This window comes from Vulpes lagopus, chromosome 10 (assembly GCF_018345385.1).
Source record: "Vulpes lagopus strain Blue_001 chromosome 10, ASM1834538v1, whole genome shotgun sequence".
Lineage (NCBI taxonomy): Eukaryota > Metazoa > Chordata > Mammalia > Carnivora > Canidae > Vulpes > Vulpes lagopus.
In genome coordinates, this window is record NC_054833.1 from 87,347,273 (window position 1) to 87,374,837 (window position 27,565).

Consider the following 27,565-nt stretch of genomic DNA (forward strand, 5'->3'; position numbering starts at 1 on the left):
TTCATTTTTCTAGTGTGCAAAAATATCTGAGATTGTGTAGACTACAGATATTTTTATTACTTGGACTCAGGAGTATAAAAACAAAACATATCTCTATATAATAGTTTTTTTTTTGCTTTTGTCTATTTAATTTGTCCCAATAAGCTCTAAAGACCCCTTGAGACTGACCCTACTTTTTCCCTGACATTGAACGCATGCCTTGAAGACAGATTGAAGGTGGACTGTCCCAGGGAGATCTGGGTGGGACTCCCTCCCTTTTTCTGAGGGCTGTTCCAGGCAAAATTGTTGAAGGGGAAGCCAGTTTCTCTGGACTGGATGATTCTATGGAGTGTCCAAAGTGGGAGACTCCTTCTGGAGACAGAATAGAAGTGACAGTGAGCTTGCGCTGAGAGATGGGGGTGAATTCAGCCTGTCTGAGAATCCTGGATCCTCTCCCAAGCAGATGCAGCTTCCCCACGCATCAGAGGTAGGACTATGGCTCCTCATCTCTGAGGGAGACCAGTGGGGCATGAGCCCTGCTTCTGGGGAAGTTTTTGCTGTGGCTGCTTCTGCATTCACATGAGGTTCCCTGTCAGCCCTGTGAATGCAGGCATACTGTTTTTTGTGGGTTTCTCTGATGTCTGTATCTAGGGCTGCCTGTCCAGTGTGGCAACTGCACATGGCTGTTAAGCACTTGCAGTATGACAGTTCCAAACTAAGATGGGCTGTGGTGGAAAGTACACACTGGAGTTTGAGAACTTAGTACAAAAAAGAATGCAAAATAGCTCATGACTGTTTCTTTAAATTAGCAAAATCATAATAATATTTTAATGATTTAATAATAAGCCCAGCCTTACCTGGCAATTACTGGGTTAAAATATAAAATATATTGGCAGGATATATCATTAAAATTAATTTCTTGTGTTTGTTTTTACTTTTTTGAAGACATAGCTTCCAGAAATTTAAAAATCAAACCTGTGGCCCTCTTGCATTTGTAGCTCACATTCTGTTTCTACTGGACAGGGCTACTCTGGTACTGATGGGCTGGCTGGGTGCTGCTTTTGGTTGTGGAGTGCTGAGCAGACATTTCTGTAGCACCTCTGCACACAGGGCACAGATCCTTGATAGCAACCGCGCCCTTGTCTGTTTACCTACACAACCCCCAACCTGCAGCAGGAGTAGGCTCAGAGGTGGGCTCTTTCTGTTTGCGTCCTTTACAAAGGAACTGGGAGTTCTTTCATTCTACATTGCTAGGTCTGCTATTATGTCTAGGTACAGAATTGTTTGGGGCTCTACAGTGTTGAAACTCAGAGGCTCAGGCCCTCCCCAGATGCTGCAAAACTAGGAAGGGAGAACAGCAGGCACAGAAATGCTAGCAACAGAGGGTACTGTGTTCTGAGAGGCCAGGAATGGTGCCACCATTATTGAGGTTATGGAAAGTGGAGTTCACTGGAGTGAGGCAGCAGAGAAGATTCCCTGGGGGAGGTGGGTTATGAACAGGGCCAGGCAGGTGACATGGGCAGAATCAGCGCTTACGGGCTGAGGTGGGAAGGGGCAAAAAGAGCCAGTCTCAGGGCAGCCCCCGTGGATGACCTCAGTCCGCTTGTCACCAAAAGGGGCTTTGCAGTCCTCCATTAGCCCTCATCAGCTGGGAGGCAAACCAGCCCGGCCTTACTTGGCAATTAGGCAATGATGCTTTTGGATGATGGAGATTCACGACAATGCAGCGTTTAACAAGACAATGATGCCAAGCGTGGAGCCATGCTTCCCCTTGGTTCCTCTGCCTCTATCCTCCTGGATGGGGCTGGGTCAGTACTTTGTGGAGGGGCCCATCCACCTCCCTGGTCTGCAGGGGCTGAACCTGGTGCCAAGCAGATACAGAGGCCTGTGGGACTCACCACAGTTTATTCGCAGAGCCCCTGCCACACACAGATACCATGCTTTGGCGGCAGTTTTTCTATTTGAACGTCCAAAGGACAAAGTGTACATTTAAAATCTGCAAGCTGGACAGTCTTTGCTTTGGAGCCTGCAGTGAATTCCTTCATCTTGACAGTTGGGTCATTCTTCTCAGCATTGCTGCAGTATTTAGGGTCCAAGAGGAAAGATACTAAGAGAGCTGGGGAGCTGGAGGAGGCCTGTGGGCATGGGTATAGCCCATTGGGTTCAGGTCCAACTTTGTGGGAAGGAGGGCTGGCATCCCAGTGCCACACCTAGCTGGATGTCTATACTCTTTACTTGTTCTTTTTTTATTACCACCAGTGGCATTTAGTACATTCACAATTTTGGGTAACCTTCACCACAATTTCGTTCTGGACAATTTTATCCCCTTAAAAGGAAAATGCATATCCATCAGCAGGCACTCCCCATTGTCCCCTTCTCCTAGCCCCTGGAAACCACCAGTCTACCTTCCATCTCTATGGATTTGCCTGTTCTGGACATTTCATATCAATGGAATCCTACAATATGTGTTCTTATTTTCTGGCTTCTTTTACTTGGCATGTTTCAAGGTTCATCCATGTATCAGAACTTTATTCCTTTTTATGGTTGAACAGCCTTCTGCAGTGTGGATATATAGCACATTTTGTGTATCCATTTATATTGTGATGGGCATTGGGGTGCTTCCATCTTTTGGTGACTGTGAATAATGCTGCTGTGAACATTTGTGTACATGATTTTGCTTGAGTTCCTGTTTTCACTTCTTTGGGGGCAAGCTCCCTTTTTGTTTGAGCATTCCATGAATTTCCTGGGCCAGACTTGACTTTGAGAGCCAACAAGATCATGCAGGCACTGTGAGTCAGGGCCCTGGTTCCCAGCTTGGGGCAGCCACAAATGCTGACCTTGGGAAAGTCTCTTTCCTCCTCTGTGCCTTGGTTTCCTGCTCTATAAAAATGAGGTCGACCAGATCTCTTTCCATTTGCCTTCCTTGGAGCCCTGGGTTAGTGGAGCTTTGAGGAAAGAAGGAAAGGCCAGACAGTTGGGCTGAAGATCTTTTTATTTTTTTTTCCCCTTCTTTAGCTTGACTTTCTCTCTTTTTGTTTGTTGCTTTTCTTTGCATTGTAAGATATTTTAAGTAAATGGTTTCTGAATACAAGGGATTTTCCCTGTCACTGAAGTGTAGATGGTCTCATGAATCATACAAGGACTTCAGGGTGAAAATGAACATGATCCTGCTGGGAGGAGAGAATTCCACTGATGGATGCTTGGCCTGGCTTCTTCCCTCGGTTCCTGAGGGTGGCGGGGGAATGAAGTGCCTCCGGGTCAGTGGGGAGCAGGAGGCTCTTAAACTGTGTTGGAGAAAGCATGACTCTCCATGTGCTAGTTTCTTTTCCTCCTTCTGAGCACATCATAAATTCAGAACAGTAGTGGAAAGTGTAGGCTCTAGAATCATTCCACACTTGTTCTGGTTCAGGTTGCACAGATATTAGCCATATGACTTTGGGCAAGCCACCTAACTGTTGTGTGTTTCAATTTTCCCACCCATAAAACAGGCATGGTTCCTGCTTCATGATTTGTTATGAAGATTAAGTGAGATTATCCCTTATAAAGTCCTAGAGTGGTAGGCCTTACACATCATTCTATTAATGTTAACCATTGTGATGATAGTGATGATGACACAAATGATGAAATGTCTCTTCTCTCACAAAACTATCCCCTTTCCTGGCCCAGCTGACTCTTCTTACTCTGAATTTTTATGGTCCTTACTTTGGTCTACACTATTTAACATCTAGTATTCTCTGGTTCTTTGGCATGTGCATATCCATTTTCCCAATATGCTCCTTAGCTTTGGGAGGGTGGGTCTGGCCCATGGTCTGCCCATCTGATGATGAGGTGGACCAAGACCTGCATCAGGGAAATGGGCTGCATGGACTGGGTAGCATAAGTTTGGGAGTAGATAGGTGACTCAGACATGCCAAGTCTAGACATGCCTGGAAGCCAGGCAGCCAACTTGAGCACCACAGAGGCAATTACGTGGGTCTGGGCACTCAGTTTCCTTTGCTCAGAAAGGCTGCTCTTAAGTGGGATGAATGCCCCACCAAAGGGCATCGTGTGGGAGGTATTGTTACCTTGGAGGTAATAGTGCTCAGTGGTCAGTGCTCAAAGATTAGATCATAAATCATTGTGACTTCTTGTGGCTTTGTTTGCTCATACAATAGCTCACTAGACCTGAGATGACCTGCTGGGTGTGGCTACAGACTTGACTTGGACTAGTGACTCTGTAATGGTGCTTATGCTGCTCCATCGTGTTAACTTGTCTCTATTGCCTACTTGACCATGAGTTCTTTAAGAGCAGTGGTCTTGTTCACAGACTGGCACAAAATACGTACTCAAAAAATATTTTTAGAGTAAATAGTGAAGGCAATAAGTGGTCCAGGGGGTTTATTTATTTGAAAGGCAGTAGTGGCAGGGGTACCTCCTGGGTTGGGGTAAGCACTGGCCGAGGGATGTTCATGAAGGTCTTCTTTGGGTGTTTGGGTCTTCAGAATGCTGTGATTAATCTGGAGGTGGCTGGGATGTACTGTGCCCCCATCATTCTGGGCCAGGAGGGGTCACTTAGCTTGTGGCATAATCCAAGGTAAGGATATGGATCCAAGGGGTTCTAGTTGGCACAGCCTATTTTCTGGATGCCAAGACTTCTGAAATTCAGGTAGATGGGCTGATATACATAAGTGGCTCGATTTATCCACTCACTGACTCCAGCCACAGCCTGCTGTCAGTGTTTTGTGAAGCCAAATGGGCATCAATAGATAGTGGAAGGATCAACTCCAACTAACTCTGAACAGCCACTGTGATGTTACCATTCATTGTGAGCATAGAGGGTAGAAAGGGATGGAAGGTGGGGATAGATGGAGTTAAGTCCAGCAGTGGTGGCAGCTTCTGAGCTGCACCAGTTTGGCCCCTGCTATGTCATCAGGGGCCTCCAGACAGGCAGCTCACATCACGTGGACCTCAAAATGAGAATAGTGGTAGCTGTGGTTGTGGGCATTGCTATGTGCCAGTCAGTGTCCTAAGAATTGTTGCTCTCTGTAAGTGCCCCCTGAGGTGGTGTTATCTCAGTTTCATAGAAAACCGAGGTTTCTACACAGTAAGCAATGTGCTTAAGATCAGACAGCTAACAAGTAGCAGAGCCAGCACCCAAAGCCAGGTCTGTTTGCTTCCGAAGCATGTGCTCTTAACTGTGATACTACATTACCTTGCTACAGTGGCTTGGAGTTAATTAAAGCACTGGTAATGGTTTATTTAGGAACTGCTGCATTTTGCTGCTTTTAAGCTATTACCTCACCTAAAAATAAACCTATACAAAGATACAACACACTCAGGACACATGCACACCGACACACAGACTCACTTCTACCTGCATATTTGTTTCTCTCACCCCCACTCTTCCTCTTTCCCTCCCATCTACCCACCCGTCCATCCATCTGCCTAACAAACGCCTGTCAGGACGCTGTTAGGTCCTGGGGATATATCAGTGATGACATATTCCTTGCCCTCGAGGAGCTCATGATCCAGTGGGGGATGCTACCCAAGTAAACAAGCAATTAGGTTGCAAAGTGATAAATCATACACAATGGAGGATGGTGCGGTGCCATGGGAGCACACAGCATGGGCAGGCTACTCCCCCCTCCCCCACTGTGGATAGTTAGGGAGGGCCAGCTGAAGGAGGTGGTGTCTGTCTAAGGCAAGACCTCAGGGAAGGTGTTTTCTAAGGAGAAGAAATAGAATATGGAACATAACAGCTTCAGAAATGAGAGAGAATAGTGTGCTGGTCGATCTGCTTCTTTAGCTGCACTTGGTGACAGGAATCTGTGCAATGAGGGAGCTCTATTTTGGCCACAAGTTTCTGCTTGCCAGGTTCTTTGTGAAAGATCTGGGCTTCCAGAATGAGGCAGCGTGGGCTCTGGGTCACAGGTCACTGGCTGCCTGGTGGTAGTGGCTGATTATAGGAGATCCTGATCTCTACTTGAGTCTGTGGCCTTCAGACTGCATGGTGTGGATGGCATTTTCTACTTTCACTTGCTCTGCTAACCTGATTTTGGGAAGCGTCTCTTCTTTTTCTTCAAGGGCAGGTTTAGTGCCTCTGGTCAAAGGTGTCACCTCCTGTTATGTCCAGGCCCAGAGGAGGCTCACTGCAGAGGAAGGCTTTGAGCCTCTGGGCAGATGGGCTGCTGCATCACCATGAGCCCTCTGGAAACCCCTGCTGCAGAGAGAATTGAGACAGAGGCCCCCTCTCTGCATGTTTTGATGGTCAAGGGCAGTAGCTTTATGTTGTATCATCACCAAGATCAAGGGAAATGTGTACAAGTCCAGCCTTAATTTAAGTCCCAATCCGTGCCAATTTCATGTTAGCAGATCCGTTTGGAGCTGGAGGTAATGGGCCATATCATGCCCCAGAGCTGGAGCAATGACTTATGTTGATGTTGCCCACTGGCTTTTTATGGAAATTATTAATAAATCAGTAATTCTATCTGCAGTGATGTTGTTGTGTTTATAAATATTTAATTTACCTTCAGGTGCCCACATTTCCTCCATCTTTGCCTTAAACTCTGCTGACATTGCTCTTGTTTCTGAAGCACCGCTCAATAGATTAAGTTATCAGCAGAGGGAAAGGTTAACCTCTCTCTCTCTCTCTCTCTCTCTCTCTCTCTCTCTCTCTGGAGTGGAGTATGGCTTTATCTTTTCTTTTTAATCTTTGCATGATTTGGCTCAGGGGGGTGGGAGTCAAGCCGAGGGAATGTGACGTCTCTTGTGAAAATGATGAAAGATGAGTCCAGATTCAGAAGAAGACAGACAAAACTTTTCCAATGACAACCTTGCACAAGTGCAGACCTGTTGTTGGCATCTGTTTGTCCCTCCTTCAAATTAATGACATTTAGTATCTGAAATGGTGTCTGGTGTTTTCTTCCCACAGAGAAATATCTTTGTCCTTGCCACCGACTCATCTTTTGAAATCCAGTGCTTTGATGATGATTGTATGGCAGGCTGAATGGAAAGAACTTAACAAAATCAAAATAGAGGCACCATCCAAGTCCGGTGTTTTCTGGCAGAGATGGGGGTCCAGCCTCACCAGGGAGACAGCAGCTGGGAAGCAACAAGAAGTTTCTTGCCTCTCAGGAGCTGATGTGAGCTAATTGTTATTATTATTTTTTTATTCTTCTGTTTCAGGAAATTGCAGCTTATTTAATAACATTTGAGAAACACGAGGAATGGCTAACCACATCCCCTAAGACAAGGTAATGTCCCAGATCTTGCAGTTCTTCAACTATGTACGGTAAATGGATTGATTTTCATTGATTACCTGGTTTGGCTGATCAGTTCGTGGGCAAGTTGCACATACCGTGTTGCATGTGATAGCGTGCGACACTGAGGTCTCATTAATTGACCCAAGACAGTGGCAGTGAACACAACCAGACGGCTTCAAAACAGCATGGCGGCTGTCACACAAAGTTGGAACTTTTAAACTTGATGGCTTAACGCCGGGTCTCCCAGCCAGCTGCTTTGAAAGCCTTGGCGGGTGGGTACATCAGGAGAACTTTATTTTGGGAAAGTACCCCCCTGCACTTTCTAGTGTTTTCTAGAAACTCACTCTTTAAATGAGAAACTACCTTCACCGTCCACCTTTGTCTCGACATGTTTTACAAACTCAAAGTTGGGTCATTCCTGGTTGTGGTGAGAAGATCTCCCAAATCAGAAGCAGGGACTAAAACTGCAGTTTATTATGCAGCAAATATACTGAACCAACAGACTGCCACAGACAGGGTACTTCCCACACTACTTGGGGACAGGGAATGGGTGATGATGACTCGGCCGCGCAAATCATACTGCTGTGTGAAGAGCAGTGAAGCTGGGGCTTGGGGTTTGTTTAAAAGGCAGCTTCTTCTTTCTTCCCCTGCTCTCAGCTTTATTTTTGGTGTGTTATACTTTAGAGCTTCGGAAATACGTGGCCACCAATTGCTACCACGTATCCATTAGTGGTGACAGGTCAGGCATTCATCAGTGTGATGGGTGTTGGCCAGAGTGCAGCTCACACGGTGGCTGGGCTGTGGGGGTGACTTCAGAGGCAGAAAGCTCAGTCTGTCTCTGGGGGAAGAAGCACCAAATTCTCCAGGGACATTACCTGAGACCAGGGAAAGGGGCGGGGGTGTGTCCTCTGCCCCCTTGCCCAGTTCCTTGACCTCTGTCCTTTCTGAGCCACGGAGGAAAGAGGGTCTTATCCTCTAGAATGCTTGCTCATTCTAGAAGGTATTTTAAATTATTACTTTATTAAACTTAAGTTTTTATTGGTTGGCATCATTTAGACAAGGACAAAAGTGTCCATTTTGGAGGATGTTGGAGGATATTGAGGGGAAAGGTTGATTCTGAGATTCACATCTCTACATAGGTGGGGCTAGAGGTTGGCTCTGATTTTTTTTTTTTTTTTGACCTTCCAGCCTGAATGCCTCTGCAGGATGTTCTCATTCCTCAGCCTTCTGGGGCCATGATTTCCTTTGCTAGAAAATCAAATGGTTTACATTAGTTAGCTTTTGCTGCGATCATGCTATCTAAGAAACAATCTCCAAACTTAGTGACATGGAACAGCAGACATCTTTTCCCCCTGCTCATGGGTCTGCGGGTTGGCTATGGCTTTGGTAGAGTTTAGGACTGCTCCATGTATCTTTTTGTTCTAGGACCTGGGCTGAAGAAGCACCCACAGTCTGGGACAGATGGTCATGGAGCATGGCAGAGGCTTATAAGCCTAAGGCAATCCATGTAGGCACGATGAGAATCCCTGCTGCATGTGGCATCCTGTCACCCTTGCTCCCAAGTCCATTAGCCAAAGCCATTCCTGTGGCCAAGCCCAGTAAAAGCAGGTGCAGGAACGACATTCTTCCATGGTGCATGGGTAGGGGTGGAGTGGATGAGGAAATGGTGACACAATCTACTGTTTGGTGAGCACAGCCATATTCCTGACTATGGAAAAGCCTGGCATACTCAGCTCTTTCTTCTGGGGGCATCTTCTTTCAGGGCAGACATCCCCAAAACCTGAGCAGGCACCAGAATCAGCTGGAGGCCTTGCTAAAATACACATGCCGGAGCCCCACCCCCAGAGTTTCTGATTTAGTGCTCCTGGTGTGGGGCCTGGGCACCTGTTATTTCTGACAGGTTCCCTGGGGATGGGATGCAGCCAGCCTGGGGCCCCACTCTGAGAACCACTGCCCTGGTTTCTGTGCTGGGGAAGGAAGTCTGTCCAATTTCTTTCTCTGCACTATTCCCTGACTCTACAAAGTGCCCTCATCTTGAGCAGCCTGTGGCTTCTGTGTGCGCCCTTCACTCCTCAGCGAAACACTCCTTGAGTCTAAGTGGAAGGAAAGAGCTTCTCTTTAGCCAGAGAGTGAGATTCTCTGGAACGCGTCCCGGGCCAGACATCTGATTTCAGATACACAGACACGTGCTGTGCTTCAGAACAGCCTCTGACTGCAGATCAGTAGAACATTTCAAGCGGGGATTTTGCCTCGTGTTTCAGCCTTCAGAGTTTGGGTTTCAGTTGAGAAGTGAATGTCACTCACGGTCATGCCTGACTCACTTGACTTTTTGGAGTATAAATAGAGCCAGGAGACTTCCCATCCCGAGGCACAAGGGGCATGCGTGCAGCAGAGAGGGAATGTGGGAATCAGATATTGACAAATCTGGGTTTGAGGCCTGGCCCTGTCACTCAATCACTTTGTGACTTTTAGAAAGTCATTTTAGTTCCTCATTAAAAGCTCCCCTGTTCTTCCTCACGTATGAAATGGAGTTGATGCTCCTGTCCTCACTGGGCCATTATGAGGGTCGAGTGAGACAGTGTTTGTGATCTTGCTTTGCATGCCGTGAGGCTCAGTGTCTATGCCAGCGGATATTCCTGATCCTCTTGTCTGCGAGGAGCGGTCCCCGGGCCTGCTGCAGGCTGCAACTTCAGGAGACATCTGCCAGAATTTCTTCAGGCTTTGGAAAGATGAATTTCTTTCCTGAAGGCAGAGGGTGAAGACAGAACGTTTCCTATTAGTATTATAATATCCACTCCGTGTTTACACTTGAAAGCTTCTCGTCCCAGGAGGAGGAAAAGTTGCTGTGGTTGTTCAAGGACCTTCCTAAATTAGTTGTTGAGTTGAGTTTGGATTCCACCCCCCCCTTCCCATCTCTAGTATTGAAATTAATTGGTGCAGTTAACTGCTGAGTTCATACAAACCGGCCTCCTGGTACTAAGGAATTAATGACACCAATACTCTGCTGAATGAGAAGGCAATGCAACTTCTGTGTGCCACCGCCACTGCCACTGCTAATTTCATTTTAGAAAATTAATAAAAATGAATTGCACCACTGACATTTATAGAGTTTCCTAATAAAATGATACATTGTTTGTGTGGAGGAATCCCTATTAAATTAATTGTTGTAATCGGTTCACATATAGATGTTGGTATAGGAGCTGCTCAGGGACCCACTCCTTGTCTCGGTGGCTTGCTGATGGCTGGGGTTATAAATATAGCCCTTGCTCAGATACTGCCCTAATTACAGAGAAGGTCCCGGGAGCCCCACTCACCTGTTTCATAATGAGGTGTGCTACAAGGAGGCTCCCAGGGTTGGGGGCCTCGGGGGCGGTGGCGGCACCATGGCAGGGTTGAGTGTTGAATGTTTAAACAGCCCATATTGTATTATCAGCAACTGGGACCTTCTGGAAATGGCAGTTTGAAAAATCACCCTTCAGGACGTCTTTATTTGGCACTTGCTGTGTGCTCAGCAATATAATAATACCATTTGGAGGCCCCAGGGGAACTACACACACACACACACACACACACACACACACACACACCACACATCCCACCCCACCAGGTGAATTCGGAGTCTTGGAATTAAGAGCCTATTCCCTCGGTCTAGAATGTTCTTCAGGCTCCTCCTTCTGGCCTTGATTTGGTGTCACTTTCTCCGTGAGGTCTTCCCTGAGCACACTATTTAAAACCACACCCCTCCCATTCAGCCAGACCTCCTTTCCTTTTTTCTTGTTTTATGTTTCTCTGGAGCACTTATTGCCATCTGACACACAATGTATTTCACCTATTTATTTGTCTAATTCACTTATTCATGATCTGACCTCCTCTCCCCCACAGTGACAATATCACGAGGCATTGGTGTGTTCCTGGGGTGTCCCCAGTTCCTGGAACAGCACTGAACATGTGGTGGGCACTCAGTGCACGTTTGTGGCACGAACAAGAGTGAGGCAGGAGACGAGTGTGAGTGTGTGAAGGAAGAAAGCTGGGTTTGCTCCATTCTATTTTTGTCTGTGTGTCTCCCAAGGATCAGCTAATTGACCTAGTCCTGTGCTTTTAAATCCTTTCAACAGTTCTGCCAGGTGGCAAGATGCAGAGAGGGTACACAATCTGTCCAAGACTGCACAGCAAATGTTGGAGCTGGAGCTAGAGCCCAGGGTTATCTTATTGCAAAGCTTGTAATCTTACCTTTTAGGCTGTACCACTGTGTGGGTGTGGGGTTCAAAGGTGGCCCAATAAATAGTTTTGATATTCCTTCCCACCTCCCACCTCCAAAATTTCCAAGCCACCCTGGAGAGTCAGGCACCAGGCAGAGCGTCCTTGTGTTGGTGAGCGTGGCTCAGGTGTGTCTGTCAGGTATGTTCCTGAGTTGGATGCAGCCTCCCAGGCATGGACAGTGCAGGAAACTGCACACTCCCCTGCAGTGCAGAATGTAGAGTGGAGCAGGGCATGGGGTGGGGGTGGGGGAAAGGCTGCAAAATTTAGCAATTGCAATAATTTATTGCTCCTCCCTTGGGAACCATGCAACCTTCCCTGGAAGCCGGGGACAAGCAAAGCTTAAGATGAAATTAGAAGCACTTCTGTCCCAGGAATCCTGTGTACACTAGTTAGAAGAGGCTGGAAGATGCTATTAATTATCTAATTAATTAATTAGATTTATATAGATAGCACCTAACACTGAAGCACTAAAGGTCTAGTAATAGAATTTTCCTATAATGAGCACTAAATGCTTCGTGGTCAATAAACAGTAAACCAGCCAAGGATAGGGAGGGAGTCTGGAAGGAAAGGAAAAGAAAAGTGAGACCTAAGTTTTGAAAAGACCCAAGTGACTCCCAGACACATCCCACTGTCCCTCTCTTATCTCTCTAGACCCCACTTGTGCATTGCTTGTTGTACTCCCGGTGGTGGCCAGGTGGGAGGGTGGACGCTGAGTCCTCTGTCCTCTGCTCTTGCTTACCAGTCCCCTACCCAGGACTATTGTCCCCTGGATGGAGTTAGCCAGTGCTTCTGCCGGTATTTCAGACTGGAGTTCACAACCTGATTCCCCCAGGTAGGCCTGTACCACCAATGTCACGCTTGGATTAGGGGACCATTCCCGCTGTGCTTCCCTCTCTGGGATGGACTCCCCTCCCTGCATGAGCTGTCCTACAATGCTCCTTTGTGGCATCATTGTTCCCCTCCAACGCCTCAGAGATTTCCTATGTGATAAGTCCCACTCTAGCGTCAAGTTCAAGGTCATTCTCCAGCCTCAGCCCAAGGTCATTCTCCTGCCTTAACCCATATTCTTCAGTGTTTCCCTTTGACTCCTACCTCAGAACACCTACTACAGTTAGGAGGCTGCTTCCTGCTCTCCAAACACATCTTCCATGTCATGTCCCCTCCTTTTGCCTTCAGATCTCGAATGCTCCGTGCCCAACCCAATCTGCCTGTCCTTTGAATCTCACTTCTTTCTGGGAGCCCCTGCAAACACATCAACCTGTAGTGAGCCCTCTTCCCTGTCAGCTTCTGCAGCCCACATTCTCTGTATCGTCAACTGTTTGACAGTCTCGCTGCCATCAGTATGTAAGTCTTGCCTTCCCAGTGAGATGGTGAGCCCCCTGCCCTTGGGTCATGCTGTCTTTTTTGTCTCTGAATGGCTAGTGTACAGGGAGCTTTGATGGGGCACAGGGTGGTGTGCAGACTCAGGGCAGAGCAGCAGGTGTGCACCAGCATGGGCTGGTAGATTGGGACCAGTGTGTGGGCACAGGGCTCCACCTAGAGAGCCAACCCAATCAGGCCCCAGGCTGGTCCCCATGCAGTTGGTGCTGCTAGGGCCACAGCCCTCTGCAAGGGGTACATGGGGGTCATGACCTGCTGGCCCCTTGCAGGGCCTTTGATCCTTGGGACAGCTCTGATTGCTGGGGAGGCTGCTTGAGAGACCAGGATAGAATTTCAAAGGTCATGTGGAGTTCCTATTTGGGTGATTAAAGAATTCTCAGAAGGAAACAGGAATGAGGTTCTGACACATGTGGCAGCATGGCTGAAGCTAGACTAGAGGACACTCGCTCACTGGAGTGTGCCCATTACAAGAAGACAAATCCTGTGTGACTCCAGTCTGTGAAGTCCCTAGAAGAGTTGGACTCATAGAGAGACAGAGGAAAGAAAGGTGGGGGCTGGGAGACTGGGGGATGGGATGGGGAGTGAGTGTTTCATGCAGAGAATTTCAGTTTGGGAAGATGAGAAAGTTTTGGGAATGGATGGTGGTCATGGGTGCACCACATTGTGGATGGACTTAATGCCACTAAACTGCACACTTGAAAGTGGTAAAAATGGTAAATTTTATGTTACTTGTATTTGACAACGATTAAAAAAAGATTCCCATAGTGGCTTCTTTCTGTGTCTAGTTGGGCAGAGTGGGTGGTCAGAGATCGGCCCTGCGCGTGCAAGTGTGTGTGGGTGTGTGTGCATGTGTGCATGCACGTGTAGGGAGGGGGGTCTGTTGGGGGATGGAGTTTGAGAGGGCAGCCCTTATATCTACATCATTTCAAGGACTCTGTTCTTTGCGGCTGCAAAGAAAAAATAAACTGGGTCAGCAGTCATTTCAATGTGGCGACCTTTGCGTTACCCTGAATTGGGGACCTGCTATCAAATTAACATAACGATGTGTCATGTTACATCCATTTCAGTATTTGCCTAATATATTGAGCGAATCCTTGACGAAGTGCAAACTACCATCATTAACCAAAGAGCAAGTGCAGTGTGAGGAGGTTCGTAGGCTCGGTGTCTGCTGCCTGAGGACTCATGAGCAGCCCCATCCGCTGGGACCTTCCCGGAAGGCATCTGCCTCAGGGTCCTGAGTTTTGAGACCTTTCCCCATGAGGCAGGGAATTAGCTGTGACCTGGATCCTGATAAAGTGTCTGGTGTCTCGACAGTGGTGGGGAAATCCCTAGCCTCCATATCGAAGTGGGTCTGTCCCAGATTCCAGTTCATTATCAGGAATCACAGACTGCAGAGGAGACGAAGCAGGGGCAGCTGGCAGAGGCCATCTCTCCAGGATGCCCTGTGTGTGGGGACAGGGGCTGCCCAGGTCCCGGTGTCCCTGGATCTCCTGGGAGGTTTCCCCTGCTGTCCTCTCTGCAAGTGGGCAGCGGGTAGTGGGTCCTCCTCTGGGCTTAGCAGCTTGTTGAAATGGCACCAGCAGCCAGGCCAGCTTTTATTACCTCCCTCCTCAGTTCCAGGAGCCAGGACAGCCAGTCTAGCAAGCCGCCTTCCTGGAGGGAGCCGAGACAGGGAGTGGACCTTTGTGTCTCCGGTCCCTCTGGACTAGACAGTTGCCAGCTCCTGGTTGCCGCTTCTGCTTCCTTTCAGTAGTTTTATTTTTATCAAAAATATCCATGCACATAGTTTAATAAGTCAAACAGTCCTAAAGGGCTTGTAAGAAGGAGCAGCAGATCTCTGCCCCATAGCTCAATCCTACATCCCAGGAGTGACCACTTGTAATTCTTTCAGTTCTGAGATTTACCTCCAGACTTTTCCATGTGTTATTCTGCTATTTCTTGCTGTGTCAAGTTTAGATGGTTGTCATTGGACTTCCTCGGAAGCTAACTGAGGATTTAGTTCTCTCACTCTGCCATGCTGTGTTTTCCTTACCTGGGGGAAGGGCTTTGGTTGTGGGATTCTGAGATTCAGCAGCCTGGTTCTCTGGGGTGCTGCCAGTGGTCTGGGAACCAGGCAGGGAAGGGGTGTGGAATTTCACCATCAATTAATGAATTCCCCCCAGTTTATATCTGTGTTTCCTGCCTCTCCTCTGCACAGTCAAGAGTCTTTCAGGGATTCTTTCTCCAGAGAATAAGTTTGTCTCCAATAGTGGCAGAGGCTGGGTGGTTGCTTGGCTGCTCGGGGTAGATGTAAGGCCCTGGGAGGGTCTGACCGTTCCCTGCACAGACTTGCAAACTCTCCCTGTCACCCACCTCATTTCAAACCTCTGCCTTCTCTGGCACCTAATTCTTGCAATTTGCCAGTCTTTTCAGGCTCTGCAGGAAAGTGGGCTTGTTGGTGTTCCCTGTGGGGCACGTGGCTTTGGGCTGCTTCTACTCTGCTAGGATGTCTTGACATCTGTCCCACTCCCATCTCTGCTGCTGTTGCCCTATCCTTATGGGTCTGCACCTATTTTCCTTCGTCCACGGCTGGCCCTGCACATTGGCTGGCCCTGCACATCGGCTGGCCCCGTTTCTGTTGTTCACACTCACACTCACGCTCATGCTCCATCTTACTTGCTGTTTCACTCTCTTGCCTTTTTTTTCTCTTTATCTCTTTTTCAGGAAGAAAAGCCTCACAATGCACAACCCACTCAGGGCCCTGGAAATCCCATTGCCAAGATGTGCACACCCCTGTGTGCAAGGATGCAGCCCCACAGGCATACTGACACCCCCCCCCCACTGCATTTGCCTCCTCACCTTCTTCAATGGACCACCCTTGGTTTAGAGCCTTTCCTGGTGTCAGCACAAGGGGTGTGGCTGGCCTCTCCCTGGGCAGAATTTTGGGGGTTTGGGGGGCTACTGAGGGGCCATCTGGTATTCCTTGCATGTCACCTGACCATGTGCCTCAATGCTTTCTATCGCTATGTGGCTACAAATGTGTCTTCCTGGGGTTGTAGGAGGCAAGGTGCTCTCATCAGGGCCCCTGTGGTGCAAAGTTGAGGTGCGGGCACCTGTGGGGACAGCTTTTTCGGGCGCTCCTGCTAGTGTCTTTGTGCAGGATGACCTGGCAGCGACGACTGTTTCTGAGAACGAGATATGTTGTTCTTATTGGCATTCTGCTCACACATACCGATGGCATTTATGGTCCTAATCAGTGCCCACGCCCTGAGATCTGGCTTTGTTTCTGCTCATGCCAGTTCATTCTTAGTGTCTTCATTCCCCCCCTGGATTTGGAAAATTAGGATTATCTGGTATTTCTGTAATGGGCCCAGGCTGGTGTCTGTGGTATTTCCTGCAGATCAATTCTGATCTAATAAATTGTTGCTGGTTGCAGGTAAAGGGAGCTGCCCGTGTGCCTGGCAGCAATGTTAGGTGGGAAGGTATGTTCTCGGGAGAGACCATTCTTTGCAATTCATGGTCTTCTGTGTAATGAGTAATTCCCAAATTAGCTTGATATTCTGGCCTAGAGGTTCTCCTACTGTTCTCAGTCTGGTTAGGAGCTATTACTGTCTTTGCTGTTCTGAGATTCCCCACAGTTCTTTATTATGGGGCTTTAAAAAAATTTAAAATAACCAAAAACAAAGGAAAAAAACCTTTCCTGGTTCTCCAGCATATCCCACTTTCCATGTGAGCTTTTACTTTGTGTGGTGTGTTTATAGGCATGCACACAAACACACACACATGATACATGCATACACACCTGTAGACACACAGGTGCACCTGCATGCATGTATAATATGCTGACACACATGGACATACATGTCCATAGATAGGTATAGACACATACATGTGCTGACACACATGTTTACACATGCATACCTACAGATACACACATACACTTATGCACGTATACACATGTATGTGACATACACAAGTACACAACACCCACCCACACAGGGATACACATGCACACACACACACTGTCCTTCTGTCACTGTTCTCTTTTGTAAGAGCAATATTTCTGGGAAAAATTTCCTTCTTTTCATTCAAGAATTTAATAAGATGGGATGAAATAAAATTTCTCCTAAAAGAAAAAATAAATTCTTTCATAGTGGCTGCACTGACCTCACTGGGTAGAAAATTTACTGTTGGTTGAGGTGCTTCATTTGAGGGGACTCTGGGAACAGAGGGGCCCCAGGCCCCAGGAGGGGGCGATGTAGAGGGTTGTGACTGAGCCAAGGGTGATGGCCTCACCGAGGTGGCTTCTGGGCTGGCTGCTCTGTGATTTCCATCACTGCTCCAACGAGGTCTTTAGGAATTTGGGAGCAGGCATTTGTGGGGATTCTTGAGGCACAGGCTTTTTTTGCTTATGGTGGAACCGGATTCACTTGCCTCTGCAGGTGTGCCCAGGCTGTGGTGTCAGGGAAGCAACCACTGCCAGGTTTAGGGGGAAAGCTATGGAGAAAGGCAGTGAAATCAGGGAAAGAAAGATTTAGGAGGAGAAAAGAGATGAGGCATGTGTGTTTCTGTCAGGAGCACAGCCTGCACTGTGGAATGTGCCATTTCCATGCATCTTCCCACACATGCACACACCTGTGGCTTCACTGCCTACAGTGTCATGGGCTCCCAGTCATGAATCCCATTTACCAACTTTGGGGGATGCCGTGTCCCACCCCCGATCTGGGGCTTGAAGGGGCTCTGTTGGGGGAAGACCATGTGTTACATGTAAGCCCTTTTACTCTTGAACCACACAGTACCACATTGTCACCTTATGTCATTGTTGCTCTGCTTCCATTCATTTGTTTATTCAGTGAGTACTTTTTGATTGCTCCCCATGTGCCAGATGCCGTGCTGGGCTTTGGGGAGGTGGCAGTGAATCAGAGAACTTAAAATAATGGCAGTTTGGAGGAGTGCTATGAGGGACAAGTACAGTGAGAGGCTGCCCCTTCCCAGCGGGGGTGGAGGGAGTGATGGGTGGGTTGCCTTCCTGGAAGGCTCAATATCAGGCAGAGACCTGATAGATGAGTGGGTGAGTGTGCGAGTGTGCATGTGAGTGCCCATGTGTGGGTGTGTGCATATATATATATGTGGGTGTCCCTGTGCATGTGTGCATGAGTGTATGTGTGCAGGGGGTGTTTGGGGAGTATGAGACTGGATAGAAAGTCATTGTGCTGGAGGTAGTAAGGATGGGGAGAACGGTGAGCTGAGTGGTGGTGCTGGAGGGGCAGGTGAGGCTGAGGTTGGAGAGGGCCGTGTAGACCAGGCAAGGATTTGGAGCTAGTGCTGGACCCATTGGGGACACTGAGGGGAGGGTTTTGAGCAGGTGGAAAGTGAACCAGAAGGACAAGAAGGGAAGTGTGGAGAAACCCAGAGCTCTCACTTGCCTCTGCAGGTATACCTGTTAGTGATGGAAAGACTGTCTATGTGAAGGTGCAACATCCTGTTACTTGCTGTCCTCTCAGAAGACATGGTATGATCTGGCCTTGTGAGTTTAGAGAGTCAGAAGAACTCTTGGCTTCCCTGGGTGAACTGGGGGCTCAGTGGCTCAGAGCCCAGAGCTTTGATTCCCTTAGAATGTCAATAGCTCCACCTTGGCTGCTGTCACCTCCACCTGTCCCTTGGTCCCCTCGTGTTCTGTGCTCCTCCTTGGCTTCCTCTCTCCTCTTCAAATAGGGGTCCTGCCTGAGGCTCCATGGGAGGCAGGGCTCCCCAGGGGCTCTGCTGGGCATGATAGCTTCACAGCACGGGCCCATCTACGTGTTAGAAAAATATTAATGACAATGTGATAGTGATGGATGACAGGAGGAACACACAGGAGAAATATTCTCTTGAAATGATTGCCAAACTTGGAGTTCTTTTTTGGCTGTTGTACAGAATTCCAAGCTGAGAAGGAAATTTATCCCTTCACTTTATGAGTAAGTGGTTTGGTTCTGCTTCCTGTAGAAAACTTCCAACCTCAACTCCTATGTCCCATTAGCTTATGTCTGGAGTCATCCAGGGCTCCACTGTCTTTCTAGTGCCAGAGAGACCACAAGGATACATCAGAGTTTTGCAGTTTGTTAATTTTGTATTAAATAATTAATAGTAAAGTTAATTGATGAATTATTCAATTTTCAGGTAAAATGGGATGATAAATATTCATAACTTATTTTATTAAGGGAATTTCCATTTCATATGCCATTAAATCTAGATTAACAAAGGCTGATTTCAAATGAAGATTGAAAACAATTGTGCTTTGGAATTAATTTACTAAGTTAAGGTCATTGCTTAGTGAGTTTACCCCTTGCCAGAAAGTTAGGGCTTCATCACCTGGATAAGTGTCTGAATTCACAGAAGGAACATTGCCATTAGTTTAGGAACATTCCACAAGTCCGCTGAGGATTCCCCCTGCAGTGTTCCCAGTTTCCGCTAGGCTTGGAGAGGAGCACAGTGACATGGGGGTATGCAGAGGGCAGATCTGGAGTCCCTTACAGCCAGCATCTGGTTGTTGCTTTGAGCTATTTGTTGTTTGTTCAGGAACTACATCATAATATTAGCCCAAATCAAATGTAATGAGGGTGTACATTCTGATAAGATATTGGTATATGCAGGGACACCCAGGTGGCTCAATGGTTGAGCATCTGCCTTTGGTTCAGGGCATGATCCTGGGGTCCTGGGATGGAGTCCTGCATTGGCTTCCCTGCAGGGAGCCTGCTTCTCCCTCTGCCTGTGTCTCTGCCTCTCTCTCCGTGTCTCTCATAAATGAATAAATAAAATCTTAAAAAAAAAAAAAGAATGGTATATGGAGGGGCACCTGGGTGGTTCAGTGGTTGAGGTCTACCTTTGGCTCAGGTCGTGATCCCGGGATCCTGGGATCAAGTCCCACATTGGGCTCCCTTGTGGGGAGTCTGTTTCTCCCTCTGCCTATGTGTCTGCTTCCCTCTCTGTGTCTCTCATGAATAAATAAATAAAATCTTAAAAAAAAAAGAATTGTATATGCACACATCTCAAAGTCCATTTTAAAATACCTGGTTTTTCCCATGGAGTTCCAGGAGATATGTGCTGTGACTTCCTGTCCAGCAATGCTCTCAGCCAAGGATTAACTACGGCTTCAGTTTTTATTTGTGTTTTCTAGTTATCTGATTTCTTTGAGGTCTGGTTTATGTTAATTCGTGAAACTGCTGGAGCCCTGACCCACAGACCAGCACTGAAGCTTCATCAGTACCTCATAGGCTGTTGATAACTTGCAAAGCTGCTTTAAATTTGGGATCTCAAGCCTCATAACAGTCCTGCAAAGTGGAGAGTGCCTGTTGGCAGGGAGAGAGGGGGACAGAGAAAGACAGAGATAAAGGGTAAGGGGTGGGTGTGGTGGGGAGAGAACAGGAGTTCGTCCCTCTCCTGCCTAGCCACTTCCCTCTGCTCAAGGCCTAGGCCACTGAGTCTTAGTGATTGTGTTACTCGCCCAAAGTCACTCAGCTTAATTAGGCACAGACGTCGAGACCATAGCCCAGGTCCTTCTGACTCATATTGGAGTACTTTGTTTCAACTTCAGCGTCTTAGTGCTTTAAAATAATTTTTTAACCACCCCGAGTAGTGGGGCACTGGGGAGTATTTATAACCCAATGGAGCAGTTTTCTCTGCATCACCAAGTGTTCATTATAATTTTCTAGCAAAACTTGTTTGCTCTAGAGAAGTTGATCCTACAGTAAGCCTTCATTTCAGAGGAGAGCATTTGATGTTACATCTCATGAACCTGCTCTCCTGAAATTATCCCTAATTGGCTAGGAAAGTAGCTTCCAACGGGCAGATGGCTTAATATCTTGACTTTCTGGTTGTGACTCAGGGAGGCTCCAGGGTTCTTTCTGGTTTGGGATAGTGGTCTTGTTAACTTGGAGGGTAAGATCCTATCACTAACATGCAGATTGAAGTGTTGCCTCAGGGGAGATGGTGTGGAAACCAGCAGGGACAGCCTGTCTCATCAGGGATGTTGGATGGCAGGTGGGGTGAGGACAGGGGTTGTTGAAATGCAATTCTATAATCTCCAGCATTCGTCAACACACCTTTATTGAGTGCCCGCTGTGTGCATAGGTTTGTACTAGGCAATGTGCGGTTACAAAGGCGGTAGGAAACATGGCCCCTAATCCAATTGGAGAGACAAGTCATGCATATCTGAGATAACTGGAGAGTAATTCCCAGACAGCACACACAGGAGAGCCTGGCGTACGTGTGTACACATGCACGCATGCGCTCGCACACACACACGGAGCTGTAGGAAGAATGCAAAATGGGGCCAAGATCAATTGGATTCAATTGATTTCATTGGGAAAAACAGCACAGCAACATTTGTAAGGGTGAATTTCAATCAGAAAATCATGAACTTTGGCTGGGGGGAGGGGATGGTGCGCCCTGATTGGGGACAGGAGGGCGACACTTGGACTTTTCTCGTCCTGAAACCACGGATACAGCAGATTAATTGGTGGCTTTGGCATAAGTGATTAGAAGGCTCTAGAGGCCTCAGAATGCACTAGGATGGAATGAAAGCCCAGAAAGAATAGCTTAGTGGAGGGAAGGGCTGCCACTGGGATGTCTTCATTTGTGTTCAGTCTGTGGGGAGCCTGGCAGAGGCTGAGTAAGGAGACAAAGCTGCTCACGATGCTGAAGAGCTGCCCTGGAGGACACGACTACAGCCCCCTTTTATCGAGTGTCTAGGAAGGTGCAGGGAGGTTAGAAGGCCTTCCCCAGCTGGGATTCATACTCATCTGTCCAATTCTAAAGACTCTGTAGGTCCTCTGCCCTTGCACACCTCATAGGACCATGAGTGGAACCATTTACAAGGTCACCCTCGTGGGCTGCTGGGATCATGCTGACTTCTTCCTATACTTGAGAGCAGTGCTTATCCACTGGGGACAGTTTTGGCATCTCCCCAAGACTTTTGACAATACCTGAGGACATAAACATATTACATATTGGTGGTCGCAATGGGAAGAGACATGCTACTGACATCTCCTGCTAGAGGCTGCTGACACTGCTAAACCTCCTACGGTGCACGGGCAGGTTGTCACCTCAAAGAATTATCTAACCCTATATGTTGGTAGTGCTGAGGTGGAGAAACCCTGATGTCAGTGAAGAGAATTCCATGCCGAAGTGCATGGTGGTCATGAGCCAGACTGGATTTGAATCCTAGGTTTGCCCCTTATTGGCTGTTAACTACCTCCCTGTGCCTTTGTTTCCTCATCTGAATAATGGGAATAACAACATGCCTGCTGTTGTGAGGAGTAAATGAATGAATGCTGAGCTCCTAGGACACAGCGTTGTTGTATTCACTATGATTATCTTGCCAGGAATCAATTCGGAAGAGCAGTCCCATATGGCCCTGGGCTCTGTACACACACAGAGACCAATTGTTTTTTGCTTCTGTTTTTGTGGTTGCATGGAGTGATGGCCTGAAGACTCATGTCATTCTCAACTACCAAAAACGATCTTTGGGATAAACAAGTTTCTGAGAGGAGAGAGTATTATTGGAATTCATGTCAAAACATTCAGCAGAGAAGGGCCTTTTAGGTGGGAGGTGATTGCCGGAAGAGTCAGAGTTATACAGGAGGTGAGACTCAAAGCCCAAACTCACTGATTATCCATGCAAAAGATATTTATTGATCACTAAGTTAGTTATCTATTGCTGTGTAACAAATTACCTCAAAATTCGGTGCCTTAAAATAATAAATATTTACCATTTCTGTGTGTCAGGAATGTGGGACAGCTTAGCTAGATCCCTCTGCCTCTGAGTGTCTCACAGGGTAGCAGCCAGGGTGTCACTTGGGGCCCCAGACTCATCTGAAGACTTGAGTGAGGCAGGATCCTCTTCCAAGCTCATGCATGTGGTTGTTGGAGGATTCAGGTTTTCATCAACTTTGGGCCAGCGGCTCAGTTTCTCACCAGCCATTAGCCAAGGTCACCCTGGTTTCTTGCTACATGGGCCTCTCCAAAATGGCTGCTTGCTTCATCGGTCAGAGCAGGTTAGCAAGATAGTATAGGAGGGTGAGCAAGACCAAAGCCAGAGTCTCTTTAGAATCAGATCTCATAAATGACATCCTATCACTTTTGTTGAACTCTGTTTCTTAGAAGTGAGCCACTAGGTCCATTTCACAGCCAGGGAGGACATCACACAAGGGCATGAATTACAGGAGGCAAGGATCACCAGGGACTAAATGAGATGCTCCCCACCATAATCATGTATCACATGGAGACCGGGAAGAAAGGCATAGTGTGACTGGGGAGCTAATCATGGCATTAACACTCACTTTCTGAGTGACCTTGGGCAAAGTGCTTTTGCCTCTCTGTTATACTCAGTTTCCTTCTCCTTAAAATGGTTGAATTGGATTTGGACATAGCATATATGTGTGATCCATCAATGCCCAAGGCAGGCATCACTAATCATGACTCCATTTTCTTGAGAGCTGGATTCAGCCTCAGAAGCCTTCTTAACACAGCTCTCGTTTCAGAGGGCCATTACTAGTTGTGTTGACATCCATTTGCCTTTGCTGAGTGATCTGTAAATAGACATTCTGTGGTAGGTCACTGCAGACCATCAATCAAGATGTTGCAGTATTTTATTTTAAAAAGATTTTATTTATGTATTTGACAGAGAGAAAGAGCACACATAGGGGGAGCTGCAGGCAGAGGGAGAGGGAAAAGCAGATTTTCTGCTGGGCAGGGAGCCCAATGTGGGACTTGATCTCAGGACCCTGAGATCATGACCTGAGCTGTGAGCCGAAGGCAGATGCTCACCTGACTGAGACACTCAGGAGCCCCTGTTGCAGTATTTTAAATAGGGTAGATGGTCTGTCCTCCTGTCATTGAGAAAGCTGACTGCTTAGTGTTTGGGGACATTGGGTGGCCCCTCTACTGTCCAGTCCTCCCTTCTCATACAACACCTGGATTCCAGGTTAGAGGATGCAGGGGGCACACCAGCTGAGGGGCGAGGGTTCTGAAACTCAGCATGGGGTTGGCATGACCTGGCCTTTTCATTGGTGTGGTAGGCTTCTCTCTGGTTCCTCATGGAGGCAGATCTGACCTCAGTGACTCTCCTGCCTATGGCAGCATGGAAAGGGAGCATAGGTCATTCTGGAAATGAGCTCAAGGTGGCCCGAGGTGTTTCTGCATTCAATTTATCTGACTCTCAAGTGATTCATTCTATTCCTTCCTGGAACATGCTCCTGGGCTCCAGGTGTTGGCTTAATTTGCTTCTGAGATCTTGCTACCACCCAGTCATTGCTTCCGGTAGCTGCTGGGGCATTCTGTTAACAAGGAGCAGAGCACATTTTCTGGGCCATGTAACCCTTTATCCCAACCCATTAGAATTTCCAGGCCCTCCCCACCCTTTATTTTAAAGTTTCTTTTCCTGAAGGGCTGGAATGTTCAGAGGCAGTTTAATAGACATCGATTTGCAATGATTTTTAGGCACTGTGCTTCAGGAGAGCTGAGAAGCCAATAATTAATCCTTTCAACAGCTCATCCCTTTTGTTTTAAAATGACCTAATAGCTGCATTGCTTGAGCAGGCCAGGCCAGCCTGACCCAGTTCAGCTCCTTGCCTTCTGCTTCATTCAAATAAGCCCGCTATGAATTATTCAGCCCTGCTGCAGGGGCATGTGGGTCCTCTCGTTGTAATATTTAATCGGCAACCTGGAGGCCAGTGCTGTTTTTACCGACAGCTGCTGCTCACTTGGGGGCAGATGAATGGGTGTTCTTAGAAGGGTTGGATTCCTGCCTTTTCGAGGAGGTTGGTTTGCCCTCTGATCTCAGAGGGACGGTGCTGATCCTTGGGCCTCTCCGTGTTCCCTTTGGGGTGGTCTCCTTCCTGTGACAGCAGGAAGTGATTCTGGGCCCCTCCCAACTTAGGGACTCTTAGGTGAGTGCTGTCCCAATGTACATCCCTTCTGTAGTAATGTCCTTTCACCTCCAGAACACATCACCTTTAACTCGTGGCTTAAAACAACACATTCATCATCTTATAGTTCTGTAGGTCAGATGTGCAACACGGTCTCACTGGGCTTCTGGGGGCCCAAGAGGGGAGTCTGTTTCCTTGCCTCTCCACCACACATCTCTGCTCACTGCCCATTTCTCCATCTCAAGAGCCAGCCTTGAGGCAGGGCTCTATCTCTGTCCCTGGTGGCCTCTTTGCCTCCCTCTTCCACTTCGAAGGACCCTGGTGATCACGTAGGGTCTACCCAGATAATCCAGGCTATTTTCCTCGTGTCAAGGTCAGTGAACCAGGACCTTTAATTCCATCTACAGCCTAACTCCCCCTTGCCACATAGCCCCATGCAGTCACAGGTTCCAGGGATGAGGACATGGATGTCTTTGAGGAGCTTCATTCTGCCTCCCTCAGCTACATTGCTCTGGCTCCCTTGTTCCTGGCTTTCTGGAAATTTATATCAAGAAGAAAACCCCCAAGAGATTCCCTAAGCAGACAGGCTAGTGTGATTTTAAGAGCATGGGCTTTGGAGACAGAGGTGGGCCATTTTAATTTTGCCACCTTGAGCTAGAGAATGATGTTGGACGTGTGACAGCTAATGACCAGTGGACAGGATACTTCATCTCTCTGAGCTCAGGTGTCTGTTGAGGGGTTTGTATCTTGTTAGTACACAACCTGGACCCTGCGTGAGGGTGTCTGTTGGGCTCAGAGCTGGTGTGTTTGTGGTGGGCCTACCTCACAGAGCTGCAGGTTGCTGCTTCCCTTCCTCTGTCTGTCTTTCATCGAGACCTCCTCTCACATTGAGGATATGGAGCCATGTGTCCCTTTGAACACGGACAGATTGGCCTTTTTCTTTGTTTCTCTCCAGATACTTGTCAATAACAGTGTCCATCTTTGGGTTTGTGCTCTTGCTGCCCTCAGGGGGTTTGGCTGGGCCATCTGCTGTCCCCCGAGGTGACCGGCTGGGGTACACATTATGGTCCCTGCTTTGGACAGGGTTGTGTGGTGAATGAGGGCCAGAACTGATCACTAACACAAATATTCTGGTCAAGACTGAGTGTCCTTTCTTCCCGTTCCAGCACCTTCTCTCCTCAGATGCCCAGAGGACATTGGCTGCTCTTGATAAGCTTTGGGGTTCCTCTCCCCCTCCTCATTTCTCTCTCTCTTCATGGCAGCACATTCTGGGGACCAACAGTGTCCTGTTCACTCATGTCCTTGAGCAGTAAGGGGCAGGGGCACACTGTGGAGCCACACTGTCCCCTGAGCCACATTCCTTGGGGAGTGCCAATTCTCTGGGTGCTAAGCCACTGCTCTCTTGGAAAGGTGGGGATGTGGTGTTTAACCCCAGGGTCCACTTGTTTACTCCATTCACTCTCGGGGACTCACCTTCTTCTTTTTATTTTTAAAGATTTATTTATTTATTTATTCATGAGAGACACAGACTGAGAGAGAGAAGCAGAGACACAGGCAAAGGGAGAAGCAGGCTCCTTGCAGGGAGTCGGATGCGGGACTTGATCCCGGATCCTGGGATCATGACCTGAGCTGAAGGCAGATGCTCAACCACTGAGCCACCCAGGTGTCCCGGGGGACTCGCCTCCTTGCACGGGGTGGTGGGGCTCCAGGTATTTCCATGGCCGCCCAGTGAGGCATGGTTCACTGTCCTTGCCCTTCTGCCTCTGCCCATCAGTGGAACCTCATGAGCCCCTTTCCGGGTACACTGGCCCCATCTCTCCTGCTTTTTCCACTGTACTCCCAGCTCACCCCAGGAAGGTGTAGCATCAGCAAGAGAAGCAGCAACTTTCTGAAATGCAGTGTGTGCAAATAAATTATTCAGTGAAACTCAGTCTAACTTTATTAAAGCCAGAACCATCCTTCTCTGTCAGAAGCCACAGATGGGGGCAAGTTCTGCAGGAGTCCCCGGGACACGATGGCTTCTGGAGCGGGGGGGATTGTGCTGGCTGCATGCTGAGCCCCAGTGCATGGGCTCTGGCTGGGGTTCCCGTGTGTGCCTGGGCCCCATACTCAAATGTGTCCCATGGCCCCTTTAACTAGATGGGGCTGCCTGGGAGAGAGAGGAGCCAGACATCATTCCCTCTGGAAAAGCAGTCTTGACCTGACTCCCTGGGTCTGGAGAAGAAGCTTTGGTGCAGTAATGTCTTCACAGCATCAGAAGGATGGAGAGAGGAAGGAGGGTTGTAGCCAGACCTCCGACACAGAGACCAGGGCTGCGCATGTGTGCCTATGGTGTTTCACATCATAATAAAGTTACAGCGTCTGTGGCATTTTAAATGCTTTCCAGATTAATTTATATTCTAACATGGTAATGAGGAAGCAGCTTTTGTCCAAGAGGTGAGATATGCAAAAATAACCTTTAAGTTTCTCATAATTAACCTTTAATGATATTCTCTCGCTTTAGCAATATATTTTATGCTTCAAAAATATAACAGACAGAAAGAAGTGAGTGCTTCTTGCATCCAAATGCCTGGGCAAAGTGAAGTCACATTGATGTAGGAGTTTCCACCTCTCAGTACTTTACTCAGACTATCTGGAAGGGGAAATGGTGCCATAACCACAGGAGACCTTTGCCTTATGGCTGCAGGGGCTTTTCTTTTGCTCAGTCCGTGGTTCACTGTTTCTGGTTCTTCAAGGCTCATTCTTGCTGCTCACAGCCTCTTTCACCATGGCTGTAACCAACTAACGTACCTCATTCAAGGAGATTTCCTCTGTCCTCAT

General features: G+C 47.8%; 1 protein-coding gene across 6 annotated transcripts in view; it reads left to right on the forward strand.

The window, feature by feature from the left end:
• Positions 1-27,565, forward strand: part of LOC121499484 (calmodulin-binding transcription activator 1) — a 734,632-nt gene that overhangs the window by 149,047 nt on the left and 558,020 nt on the right. For all 6 annotated transcript variants that reach the window (XM_041770125.1, XM_041770126.1, XM_041770128.1 and 3 more), the window contains exon 2: positions 7,144-7,211. In XM_041770125.1, the coding sequence (XP_041626059.1) occupies positions 7,144-7,211 (68 nt within the window). The remainder of the gene's footprint in view (positions 1-7,143; positions 7,212-27,565) is intronic.